General features: G+C 43.6%; 1 protein-coding gene across 1 annotated transcript in view; it reads right to left on the reverse strand.

Annotated features, from left to right (window-relative positions):
• The window catches only part of LOC143981835 (interferon alpha/beta receptor 2-like), a 72,947-nt gene extending 60,003 nt beyond the window's left edge, over positions 1–12,944 (reverse strand). Inside the window, exons 1-2 of the mRNA XM_077479965.1 lie at positions 12,865–12,944; positions 2,581–2,684 (exon numbers count right to left, since the gene is read on the reverse strand). Coding sequence (XP_077336091.1) covers positions 2,581–2,629 — 49 coding nt within the window. The 5' untranslated portion in view covers positions 2,630–2,684; positions 12,865–12,944. The remainder of the gene's footprint in view (positions 1–2,580; positions 2,685–12,864) is intronic.
• Between the last annotated feature and the right edge of the window lie 295 nt (positions 12,945–13,239).

Here is a 13,239-nt window from a genome sequence, read left to right on the forward strand (position 1 = left end):
TAAAAAAGTCCTGATGTTGGAATAAGAACCGATCAATAGATACCAATCCTGAATTTAATGGATTATACGAGGACTGATGACTTGTTTGTACAGTCCTAATAAAAGCAGAAGTCGTCGAGCTTTCATTGCACAACTAGGTAGAATTTCTGGCTCTTGCGCTATACACTAGGGAAATAACATCATCAGCATAAAAGTTTCTAAAAAGAAAACATCCGTGTTGCCAAAGTCAGCTTCTTCCTATCAGAGCAGGTTATAAAATAAAGGGAAAATCTGATTGGCTGTTTGTAGGAATTCAGGATTATTAAAGTCTCAAAGGTTTTTTACTTTCATGCATTCTATGCATGCATCCAATACTTACCTGAGCCCCTCGGCTCTCCCTCCCCATTGGCTAAGATAGGCAACTGCAGCCAGTTAGCTAATAAGGAGAGAGTGGGGCGGGGCTGAGCCGTAGCTCTGTGTGTGAATAGACACGCAGAGCCGTGGCTCAAGAAGAAGCCTGCTTGGGTGCCTCTATTGCAAGCTGTTTGCTCTGCGGGCACTCGGCAAGAGCCAAGACCGCCGGCGAGAGACCCAAGAAGAGGAGGATTGGGCTGCTCTGTACAAAATCATTGCACAGAGAAGGCAAGTATGACTTTTTTTTTTAGGCCTTTAGAATCACGTTAATAATGTCAACAAAGAACTGGTGCACACTCACCAATTAGTTGCTAGAGGTTACTGCACATTCTTACCGCTCACCGATTAGTTGCTAGAGGTTACTGCACGTCATTACTGCTCACTGGTTTTAGCTGCTAGACGTTACTGTACATCATTAACCCAAGAAGAGGAGGATCTGGCTGCTCTGTGCAAAACCAGTGCATATGTAAGTATGACATGTTGGTTATTAAAGAGGAGGGCCAGCTTTAAAAAAAAAAAAAAAAAAAAAATAAAAAAAAACACATTTAAAAGTCAGCAGCTGCAAACACTGTAGCTGCTGACTTTTAATAAGCAGACTTACCTGTCCAGGGCGCCCGCGATGTTGGCCGCCCGAGGCCGACCCGTCCCTCGGGCCCCGGTGCCACCATTTCAACTACGGGAAACAGGCAGTGGAGCCTTGAGGCTTCACTGCCCGTTTCCTACTGCGCATGCGCAAGCTGCACAGCGCTTTGTGAATGGGGCACGCTGTGTTCTGGGACACACAGTTCCCAGAACACAGTGCGACCCATTATCCAGAAGACGCCGCACGGAGGAGAGAAGACAGAACATCACCGCGGAGGAGGAAGAGGCAGATTAGGACGATATGCCTAGCAACAGGCATTTCTGGTAAGTTTAAAAAAAAAAAAAAATAATAATAATTTTTTTTCTAATTTTTAATGTACTTTTGTTTTTCAGGGTGGCCCTCCACTTTAAAATAAAAAAATAAATATATAAAAGTGATATTAAAGCACTATTTAAGGCCAAAGAATAATGGACAAGGTACAGTTACTTAGTGTAAGTAGTTTTCTCCCGAGCAGCTTGAAATCTAGTTGGTTGCTATGGGTGACTGCACTCAGCATGTCATCACTGCCCTTACCGTTCACCTACTGAACACAGTTAGCCTGGTTGGGGGGGAGGGGGGGGGGGGGAGAAACAGGGACACAAGTCCATCCAGTTCAACCAACAGGGGGGGGGGGGGGAACAAACAAACACACACACACACACACACACACACAAATAGAAAACCTCCATATATACACACAATCCTATACACAAAGTGAATCCAGAGCAAGGCAACAAAAACCCAAATATAGCATGATCCAATGTGCTCCAGCAGGGAAAGAAAATTCCTTCCTGCTTCCCCACTAGGCAATCAAATATTCCCTGAACTTTACCTAGAAATATTAGTGCCCCACATTTGAGGCACCCGTTGATTGTGTCTATTCTCTGTGCCCAACAAATGTGACTGTACGCTGCATTCTCTTTATATGATGGCTGTATTATTTACTTGTTTATTTTGATGCTCATTACAAAATAAAAAAAAAAAAAAAAAAACTTTTGAAAGTTAAAAGATTAGTATCCAGTTATGTTATGTACACTTAGGAAATAATCCAGGCCTTTTTTAAAGCAATCTACTGAGCTGGTCAGAACCAGAACCACCTCTGGAGGGCGTCTATTCCACATCTCTTGGACCCCTTTCACACTGTGGCGCTTTGCAGGCACTACAGCGCTAAACATAGCGGCTGCAAATCGCCCTGAATGAGCCGCTCCTGTGGTGCGCTGGCAGGACGGTAAAAAAAGTCCTGCTAGCAGCATCTTTGGAGCGGTAAAGGACTGGTTTGCATACCGCTCTTGCCCATTGAAATCAATGGGGCAGCGCGGCTATACTGCCAGCAAAGCGCTGCTTCTTTGCTGGTGGTTTTAACCCTTTTTCGGTTAAAAGAGCCCCGCTAGCGGCCGAATACCTCCACAAATACGACGGTAAAGTGACTTTACCGCCGACGCCGCCCCCACCCCAGTGTGAAAGGGGCCTTACTGTGAAGAAACCTTTCCGTATTTGGAGATAAAATCTCTTTTCATCCAAGATGTACAAACAATGAGCAATGGCAATGTAAAAGCATTTCCTACCCAGGAAGATCACATGACAGGTTAGGAGGAGGGGTGTCAAGCTTGCCATGGCAGCTGCTGGTCACATCCTCTGAATCATCCTCTTCTGGTGTGTAGGCACAGTCCTGCAGGGAGGAAAAATCGTACACTGTTAAAGCTGAACTCCAGCCTTCCCTTCAGCCTTGCCCAATTATAGGCATATAGGCACCTCTCCTGTACCAAAATTGCTTACTCCGATTTTATTGCCCTGTGTGATCATCTCACAACATGCATTAGAACTTGCAGCAAGTCAGATAGAGCCTGCCTTATGTCCTGGCTGGAGAACATCCAGCATCATCTAGATCTTTCCTTCACAGCCTGAATGTCCCAGCCCATTCCTTTAACCACTTAAGGACCGCCTCCTGCACATATATGTCGGCAGAATGGCACAATCACGTACCTGTACGTTGCTTTTTAAGTGCCCAGCCATGGGTCGGGAGTGCGCCCCCGGCGACCCGGTCCTGAGCTCCGTGACCGCGGGACCAGATCGCCGCTGGTATCCCACGATTTGGTCACAGAGCTGAAGAATGAGGAGAGATCTGTGTAAACAAACCTCTCCCCGTGTTTCCTACTGTGGCTGGCACCAATCTGTTCCCTTTCATAGGGAAGGACGATCAGGGACGTCACATGCCAGGCCACGCCCCCTACAATAAAAAAAAAAAAAACACATAATGTCATACACAACACCTACACTGCCCCCTAGTGGTTAACTCCTTCACAGCCAGTGTCATTTACACAGGAATCAGTGCATTTAAATAGCACAGATTGCTGTATAAATGACAATGGTCCCAAAAATGTCTGATATGTCCGCCATAATGTCACAGTCACAATATAAAAAAAAAAATATATATATGTATACATAAAAAAAAAAAAAAAAAAAAAGCTGATCGCCGCAATTACTAGTAAAAAATAAATAAAAATGCTATAAAACTATCTCCTATTTTGTTTCAGTTTGTTGTACAAGGGGTGGCATAGCTGCAGACTGGTCAGGGTGCCCATGTTGAGCCATAAGCTTCTACAATGGGCACATGAGCATGACTGAACTAGACCACAGAACAATGGTAGAAGGTGACCTGACTAAATTAATCAAGTTTTTTTTCTATTATAAATGGATGGCTGGGTGCATGCATGCCGCTTAACTGGGGACGAGATGGCACCATTATGCACTCTGGGAAGAATGCGGCAAGGTGGTGGAAGAGTGAAGGATCTGCTACTGGTGACTTGGAACCAGATACCAAAGCATACCTTCAGAGGTCTAGTGGAGTCCATGCCTCAATGGGTCAGGACTGTTCTGGTGGCAAAAAGGGGACCTACTCAATATTCAGTGGGTGGTTATAATGTTATGGCTGATTGGTGCATGTCATTTCCAAGTGCCTTCTCCATCATCAACAACTTTGAGCAAAGAAGTGTTCAATTATTTTTCTGGAGGAGATAAGCCATGCTGTGCAAGGTAGAGGGGGTTCTAGGAGTTGGATGTGGGCTAGGTGTAAAGGACAGGTTATAAAAGTTGGGTATTTTAGCTAAAGAAATGTCTGTAAGGGAAGTTATAGGGGGTTTTCTTTTTAGGTGTGATGCTAAAGGGCCCCCCGATATGTCAACCTATGCCGTGGCAAATCCTTTTTCCGAGGGAGGTAGCAGCTGCCAGGCATTCAGGAGGTGAATCTGCTGCATCCTGAGTGTGTTTTTATTTTAAACCCAAAATGGGATTTTGTATTGATATACCACCACACAACCTTGAGCCAAGGGGCTTGTGGCTGCGGCACGGTCCCATTGTTTTCAATATCCGAGATGGATGCCTGGCAAGCTGAGTTTAGGTGGAGGAATCTACACTGATGAGTACAATAACCAAGTAGCTGCAGCATATCAAAAAAAGAAAAAAAAGTATCCTATAACTATACAGAGAAAATCTGTCTATACTGCAGGTACAGGATTATGGCGCCCAAAGTTAAATGTGGCCCCGCTTACAGCAACGTGGTCTTGGATATGATTCAAATAATGGACACCAAAGTTTAACGTTACTGGTAATTCAACTGGTTGCAAACCAAAGTCAGCCCCAGAATGATTGTTTATGAATAATATGTGTAGTTGGGATACAAGACTAAGTATCATTGAAACCAAGAACTAGTTTAAACTGGTCAATGTTCCTAAGAGAGAACGAAATAACACTTATATAATATTTTTTTTTTTTTTTTTTTTTTAATAAATGAATCATTTTTTTTGGCGCCCATTCAATTTTGACAAAGCAACAACATGCTACAGAAGCAGTGACAAATACCCTTCCTTTGTCTCCGACCACAGAAACTGCCATCAAGAAACTCATTTCAATTTACCGTCTGCTGCACAGAGTCCTAGACATCAAGGCAGAAATCTTTAGTATAATCCAATGTTTCTCAACTCCAGTCCTCAAGGCGCCCCAACAGGTCATGTTTTCAGGCCTTCCAGTTTCACTGCTTTAGTAATTACCCCAGCTGTTTCATCTGGGGGAAATCCTGAAAACATGACCTGTTGGGGCACCTTGAGGACTGGAGTTGAGAAACACTGGTATAATCTAATGCAGTAGTGGTGAACCTTGGCACCCCAGATGTTTTGGACTTACATTTCCCATGAAGCTCAACTACACTGCAGAATGCATGAGCCTCATGGGAAATGTAGTTCCAAAACATCTGGGGCACCAGAGTTTGCCACATCACTGATCTAGCCTGTCTGCAATTTACCTATAGGTAGTGGAAATATCTCCTAAATGTGCACCGCTGTATGTCGATGTTGTGCGCTGTGAAGAAACAGACCACTGTGTGCTGTGACTGACGGCTCCCGCACATGTCACAGATCGCTGTAAACGGCCAATCACAGCAGCCGTTTACAGCGCTATCAGTGTGCCCAATGAGAGCTGATCTCATATGAAAACATATGAGATCATCTCTCAGCGCCGCTCGTCCTCCTCACACAGACAGCGTGTGAGGAGGGAGATATGAACCGCTGCAGAGATGCAGCGGTTAGTGTAAAAAAAAAAAAAAAAAAAATAAAGTGCCCATCTGCCCCAACTGCCACCTGTGTCATCAGTGCCACGTGTCATCGTCCTGATGCTCCAGGGCCTTCAAAAGTGTAATAGGTAGTCAACAAGTTAGATGTGTAATTTATGCTCCTAGAACACATGATGGTGCTCCCTGCAGGTTGGGCCTCTCTATGTGGCCAGGCTGTGGAAAAGTCCTACACATGTGGTATTGTAATACTCAGGGAGGAGTAGCAGAATTTATTTTGGGGTGTCATTTGTGGTATACACATGCCACGTGAGAAAAATAACCTATTACAATGACAATTTTGTGGAAAAAATTAAGATAAAAAAAAAAAAAAAAAAAAATCTTCATTTTGCTAAGAATTGTGGGAAAAAAATGACAACATCAAAAACCTCACCATGCATCTTACTAAATACCTTGGAATGTCTACTTTAAAAAAAAGGGTAATTTGGGGGGTATTTGTACTTTCCTGGCTTGTTCGGGTCACAAGAATAGGCCACCAGTACATCAGACGTGATCAATTTTGTGTGATTCGCACCACAGCTTGTAGACTCTCTAACTTTCACAAAGACCAAATAATATCCACTAATTTGGGTTATTTTCACCAAAGATATGTAGCAGTATAAATTGTGGCCAAAATTTATGAAGAAAAATTCCTAATTTGCAAAGTTTTATCACAGAAACAAAGAAAAATGCAGGTTTTTTTTTTTCAAAAGTGACGATGTCGCCGGAGCCGCGATATCTGGAAGACACACTGAGGAAACATGTCAGCTCCCTCGGCATGTATTGGGCGAGATGTTGGGGCCTTGTTCTAAGGTGTTTCATAATGAGCTAGTATGCGGTGCATACCAGCTCATTGTGCCTTTTCCCTTGCAGGTATGGGAAAAAAAAAAATTCAGCGGGTTTACTACCGCTTTAAAAGTCTAAATCTTTTTCTGATACTTCTTTCTTAAGTTAAAAAAATCAATATTTTTTGCTAGAAAATTACATACATATGTTATATATATATATATATATATATATATATATATATATATATATATATATATATATATATATATTAGCAGAGACCCTAGGGAATAAAATAGCAATTGCTGCAATATTTAATGTCACACTGTATTTGCCCAGCGGTCTTCCAAACGCATTTTTTGGGGAAAAAAAATACACTTGAATAATTTAAAAATAAATAATGAAAATGCCGCAAGTAAAAAAAAAAAAAAAAAAAAAAAAATAGTGATTCTCATTTTAGCCAGAATCATGCAGCTCTAGTATTTAGCAGTTTATGTTTACTAAAATAATTGCATTTCCATGTCCTTTGTACGTTGGGAGACCAGATATAGTGAATGCAGGGTCCTGGGTTTAATATAGTTTCCCACAGTCCTCTGTGTGGAAAAAGTGTTACAAAATAACAGAACACTGTCCTAATGAATAAGAAACATCTGCTTTGTGAAACTTTGGCAACAAAACAAGAAACAAAAATCAGAACGGGAAACTCCCATATGAGACAACAGAGTAGATGGAAAGTCCCAATATTATTACTGTACTCTGTGGATGTTGGATTCATACTGTTGTGTTATGTAAGTGTGTTATTTGTGTTGCACGGCAATGCAGTACCTTGCTTTGTTGTGTTCTGCTAAGAATAGTGCATGTTCCATTTTTGGTGGATCAGGATGCCCATTCAAATTAAATGGCTGCCTTAAAGAGGAACTTACTATTTTTTGTTCCACGAAATTAGAAAAATATAAGAGATAATATATATATATATATATATATATATATATATATATATATATATATATATATATATTTATATTTAAAAAAAAAATATTTATAAACAGTTGCTACTCAGGTCATATTGTAATTGAATATTAAAAAATTTCCAAAAATGCATTTCCTTCCTAATCTGCAGCCGCTGCAATTTTCTGTAAAATGCACTATGGCAACCTGGAGGCATTCCGTATACAGAACTTCCCCAGAAATGTCATTTTCTACTTGTGTGATTGGCTCACTGATTTTCCTACAAGTCTGCACTAAGATACAAGTCAGATTTTTGGCATCTCATGCAACATAAATTTAATTTTGGTGAAATTATACATAAAAGGATGCAGATCCTGCCACTTTCCTCATTAGAACCCTGCAGGTGCAGCAGCTGATTGATGATGATAAAACCGCTCCCATACACATTCACGCTGCACATTGATACAGACAACCAAACGGCTATTTCTTTAAAATAACAAAAGATAGGAATCTATAACAGTCGTTTGTTAAAAACCCTGCAGTGTACATAGATCACCCAGAGGTGAAGTCTCTCTCCCCCCACAACAAGAGGAGTTATTCTTAACACTATGCATGTCAATGTGCATCTCTCCTGGACCTTGTCTTATTAAAAGCAGGCCCTGCAGTAAAATGGTCCACTCAAATTGCACAGGCCCCTCCCACTTTAGAACTCACCTATTGCAATTAGGTATTAACCACTTGCCGACCGCCTCACGCCGATGTACGTCATCAGAATGGCACGGGCAGGCATAAGCACATATATGTACGTCCTTTGCCTCCCGCGGGTCGGGGGCCCGATCGGGCCCCCGCCCGGTGCCTGCGGCGGTCGGTTTTCGTTCGGGAGCGATCCCGGACGAGGGGACGGCCATTCATTCATGGCCACCCCCTCGCGATCACTCCCGACGAATGGAAATCCCCGGTGACATCACTTCCTCTCCTGTAATGTAAACACAGGAGAGGAAGTGATGTATTCTCTCCTCCGTGTCGGTATTTTTCGTTCCGACACGGAGGAGAGCGGATCAGTGAGTTGCACCAACACATCCCACACACAGTAGAACATGCCAGGCACACTCACACCCCCCCTTTACCCCCCGATCACCCCCCCAATTACCCCTGCCCCCCAGTCACAGTGACACCAATGTCATTTTTTTTTTTTTTTTTTTTTTTTTTGCATTGGTGTCATTTGTGACTGTAATAACTGTTAGGGCAGTTAGGGTTAGCCCCCTTTAGTTCTAATGTACCCCCCTAACCCCCCCAATAAAGGTTTAACCCCGTGATCACCCCCCGTCGCCAGTGTCACTAAGGCTGGGTTCACATTGCAGCGGTTTATGAGAACGAATGTGATTCGCACCGCACTGCAGTGCAAATCACATCCGATCTCTGTGCGATTCGAGTTCAGCCATTCGCCGCACCCGCCGCACCCGCCACACCCGCCGCACCCGCCGCAAATTCGCACGGGACCCTTTTTTTGGCCCGCAGCAGAATCGGATCGCATGGGTGTTCACACCATGCGATCCGAGTTTGCAGATCGCACTGCGATATGCGAACTGATCTGGGGGTGTCAGTAACATTTCACTGACACTCCCAGCAGTTCGCATAGGGCAGTGTGAACTGCCGCCGGGAGGCATGCGATGCGGGAACCCGCCGCGGATTCGCGGCGTTTCCGCATCGCTCCAGTGTGAACCCAGCCTAATAAGCGATCATTTTTCTGATCGCCGTATTAGTGTCACAGGTGACGCTAGTTAGGCAGGTAGGTATTTAGGTTCGCCGCAGCTTTTTATAGCGCTAGGGACCCCCATATACTACCGCATAAAGCCCCCTGATTGCCCCCTAGTTAACCCTTTCACCAGTGATCACCATATAACTGTTACAGGTGACGCTGGTTGGTTAGTTATTTTTTTATAGTTTCAGGGCACCCGCCATTTATTACCTAATAAAGGTTTAACCCCCTGATCACCCGGCAGGTGTCATTTGTGACTAATAACTGTTAGGGCAGTTAGGGTTAGCCCCCTTTAGTTCTAAGGTACCCCCCTAACCCCCCCAATAAAGGTTTAACCCCGTGATCACCCCCCGTCGCCAGTGTCACTAAGGCTGGGTTCACATTGCAGCGGTTTATGAGAACGGATGTGATTCGCACCGCACTGCAGTGCAAATCACATCCGATCTCTGTGCGATTCGAGTTCAGCTATACAGATAGTATGGCTGAATTCGTGTCGCACCCGCCGCAAACTCGCACGGGACCCTTTTTTTGGTCCGCAGCAGAATCGGATCGCATGGGTGTTCACACCATGCGATCCAAGTTTGCAGATCGCACTGCGATATGCGAACTGATCTGGGGGTGTCATTAACATTTCACTGACACTCCCAGCAGTTCGCATAGGGCAGTGTGAACTGCCGCCGGGAGGCATGCGATGCGGGAACCCGCCGCGCATTCGTGGCGTTCCCGCATCGCTCCAGTGTGAACCCAGCCTAATAAGCGATCGTTTTTCTGATCGCTGTATTAGTGTCACAGGTGACGCTAGTTAGGCAGGTAGGTATTTAGGTTCGCCGCAGCTTTTTATAGCGCCAGGGACCCCCATATACTACCGCATAAAGCCCCCTGATTGCCCCCTAGTTAACCCTTTCACCAGTGATCACCATATAACTGTTACAGGTGACGCTGGTTGGTTAGTTATTTTTTTATAGTTTCAGGGCACCCGCCATTTATTACCTAGTCTCACTAGTGTACCCCTAAATTTAGGGGTGTCTACTTTCTAAAATGGGGTCATTTGGGGGGGGGGGGTTTGTGCCATCTTGGCATTTTATGGCCTTCAAAACTGTAACGCCCTTAGAAAGCCTGAAGGCGGTGCTTGGTTTTTGGGGCCCCGTACGCGGCTAGGCTCCCAAAAAGTCCCACATATGTGGTATCCCCGTACTCAGGAGAAGCAGCAGAATTTATTTTGGGGTGTCATTTCACATATGCCCATGGCATGCGTGAGCAATATATCATTTAGTGACAACTTTGTGAAAAAAAAAAAAAGTTTGTAATTTTCCCGCAACTTGTGGCAAAATATAAAATATTCCATGGACTCAACATGCCTCTCAGCAAATAGCTTGGGGTGTCTACTTTCTAAAATGGGGTCATTTGTGGGGGTTTTGTGCCATCTTGGCATTTTATGGCCTTCAAAACTGTAATAGGTAGTGAGAAGTGAAATCAAAAATTGACGCCCTTAGAAAGCCTGAAGGCGGTGCTTGGTTTTCGGGGCCCTGTACGCGGCTAGGCTCCCAAAAAGTCCCACATATGTGGTATCCCCGTACTCAGGAGAAGCAGCAGAATTTATTTTGGGGTGTCATTTCACATACGCCCATAGCATGTGTGAGCAATATATCATTTAGTGACAACTTTGTGTAAAAAAAAAAAAAAAATTTTTTTTTTGTCATTATTCAATCGCTTGAGGCAAAAAAATAAAATATTCAATGGGCTCAACATGCCTCTTATCAATTTCCTTAGGGGGTCTACTTTCCAAAATGGGGTCATTTGGGGGGGTTTTGTACTGCCCTGTCATTTTAGCACCTCAAGAAATGAGATAGGCAGTCGTAAACTAAAAGCTGCGTAAATTCCAGAAAACGTACCTTAGTTTGTAGATGTGACAACTTTTGCGCAAACCAATAAATATACAATTATTGACTTTTTTTTTACCAAAGACATGTGGCTGAATACATTTTGTCCTAAATGTATGACTAAAATTGAGTTTATTGGATTTTTCTAATAACAAAAAGTAGAAAATATCATTTTTTTTCAAAATTTGCGGTCTTTTTACGTTTATATCGCAAAAAATAAAAATCGCAGAGGCAATCAAATACCATCAAAAGAAAGCTCTATTTGTGGGAAGAAAAGGACGCAAATTTTGTTTGGGTACAACATTGCATGACCGCGCAATTACCAGTTAAAGCAGCGCAGTGCCAAAGTGTAAAAAGACCTCTGGTCATTTACCAGCAAAATGGTCCGGTCTGAAAGTGGTTAAATATATTTGTAAGGAAAAAAAAAAAAAGTATATTTAGCTCAGTTTTCCTGAGTCATAATAATTATTTTCCACATTAATAAACTTGACTACATTAAAGCAATCTATTTAGTAAAACTAATAAAATTACCTATTTCTTACACCAGGGATATGCAATTAGAGGAGCTCCAGCTGTTGCAAAACTAGGTGCAACCCTAATGTGAACCTAGACTTAAGTGGACCTTCCCCACCCACCATATTTGGGGGGGGGGGGGGGAGCGGTACCTGCTGTCAGAATACAATAACACAGCAGGAAGAATTTCTCCACCCACTTCGTGATTTTTTTTTTCTCATCGAAAAAAAAAAAAAAAAAAGAAATCCATGTATGGCTAGCTTTAGGTTCTGGTGATGTAGCGCCCCCCACACCACAGCTGAATCCTGGGAAGGCTACGTCACCAACCCCTTTCAGGGAGATCTTCTTTCTAAAGTATAAAAAAGTATCACAGCATTTGCACAAGTACTTGTGCAAATGCGCAGTATTGGAATAGGTGCAACCCCATGTGCATTCACACATCACTTGCAGGGCAGTCATTTCAAAGGGGTGCCTCTCCTGGGAGAATCATGGGGAAAGAAGTCTCCCAATCTTTATTTTACCATTGCACCGCACCATGCAGTTTTGCGCATGCAGCTGGCGATACTAAAGTCTAAGGAACAGCGCGCTTCTGGAGCACACACAATTCTGCTGCATACCCGGTAATGCCAACCAGGCCAGCGTGACACACAGGAAACCCATAACAGACCAGGGATACCCGATGTCATTATATGGGGTCCCCACACTTCCTGATAGGGTCTATATTAAGAGGCAATGGAGGGGGGGGGGCAGGAAGACTGCAAGGGGGCCACAAACTATGAGGAGGTCATAGATCAGGGGTGCCCAACCTTTTGAAGAGCGAGGGCCACTTTTGCAACTTGGTAACTAATCACGGGCCACAATGAGTGGGCGGATGACAGGTCCAAGTGCACTCCGCATATGCAGAGCTGATACAGACACAGCCCACTCAACTCTATGGGCCCTCAGATCGAAGGGGATGGACCCCCTTCCCTTCTGTATTTTTTTTTATCGGATTGGAGGTAGGTGGGTGTAAATAGCCACAAGTTTGTTTACATCTGTGGTTCACTAGAGGTGAATGGAGGTTCTGATTGTGTTCTGAGGGTGCAGTGTAGTGCACCTGTGGCTTAGCTGTACTTTGCCATAGACTTTTATTATATCCTGCAGGGATGGTGCACTTTCTGAAGTGCATCAAACAAGAGAGAGAGAAACACATATTTTTTTCTTATTTAAGAACACCCAGCACATACAATATATATATATATATATATATATATATATATATAAAAACACCCAGCATACATAGATCATATTTCTATATATAGAACACCCAGCATGCATAGATCATATATAGCGCAGATATAGAACATACGCAGAAGCACATTACCTGCACCACCCTCCTTCTCCAGCTCCTCTCTGTGTCATTTCCTGAAAGCACACACGTTTGCTTCGTGTCCCCGCCTCTCTCCTCCAGCAACAAGCCACTCAGTCCTCTGATTGGCGGAACACCCATGAATGACAAGCAAAGGGGAGGGATTGCGACCACGTGCTTGTAGATGGCTTTCCCTTCGTCATGAGTCAGGGGCGGGTCACGTGGTTTCGCTTCTGTTTCCTCACAGCCTGGTCTCTGCTGAGTCTGTGCTCCAGATAAGGAGTGACTGATTGTCCCCTCACACTTCTTATAATAACAATGAATTACCTGAGTACCTGTGCTTTAGCTTACAGTATTAAAAGCCTAATAAAAAGGGGTCTCCTACATGCA

The sequence above is a fragment of the Lithobates pipiens genome, unplaced genomic scaffold (genome assembly GCF_037356315.1).
Source record: "Lithobates pipiens isolate NorthernLeopardFrog02 unplaced genomic scaffold, aLitPip1_a1.2 Scaffold_16, whole genome shotgun sequence".
Classification (NCBI taxonomy): Eukaryota; Metazoa; Chordata; class Amphibia; order Anura; family Ranidae; genus Lithobates; species Lithobates pipiens.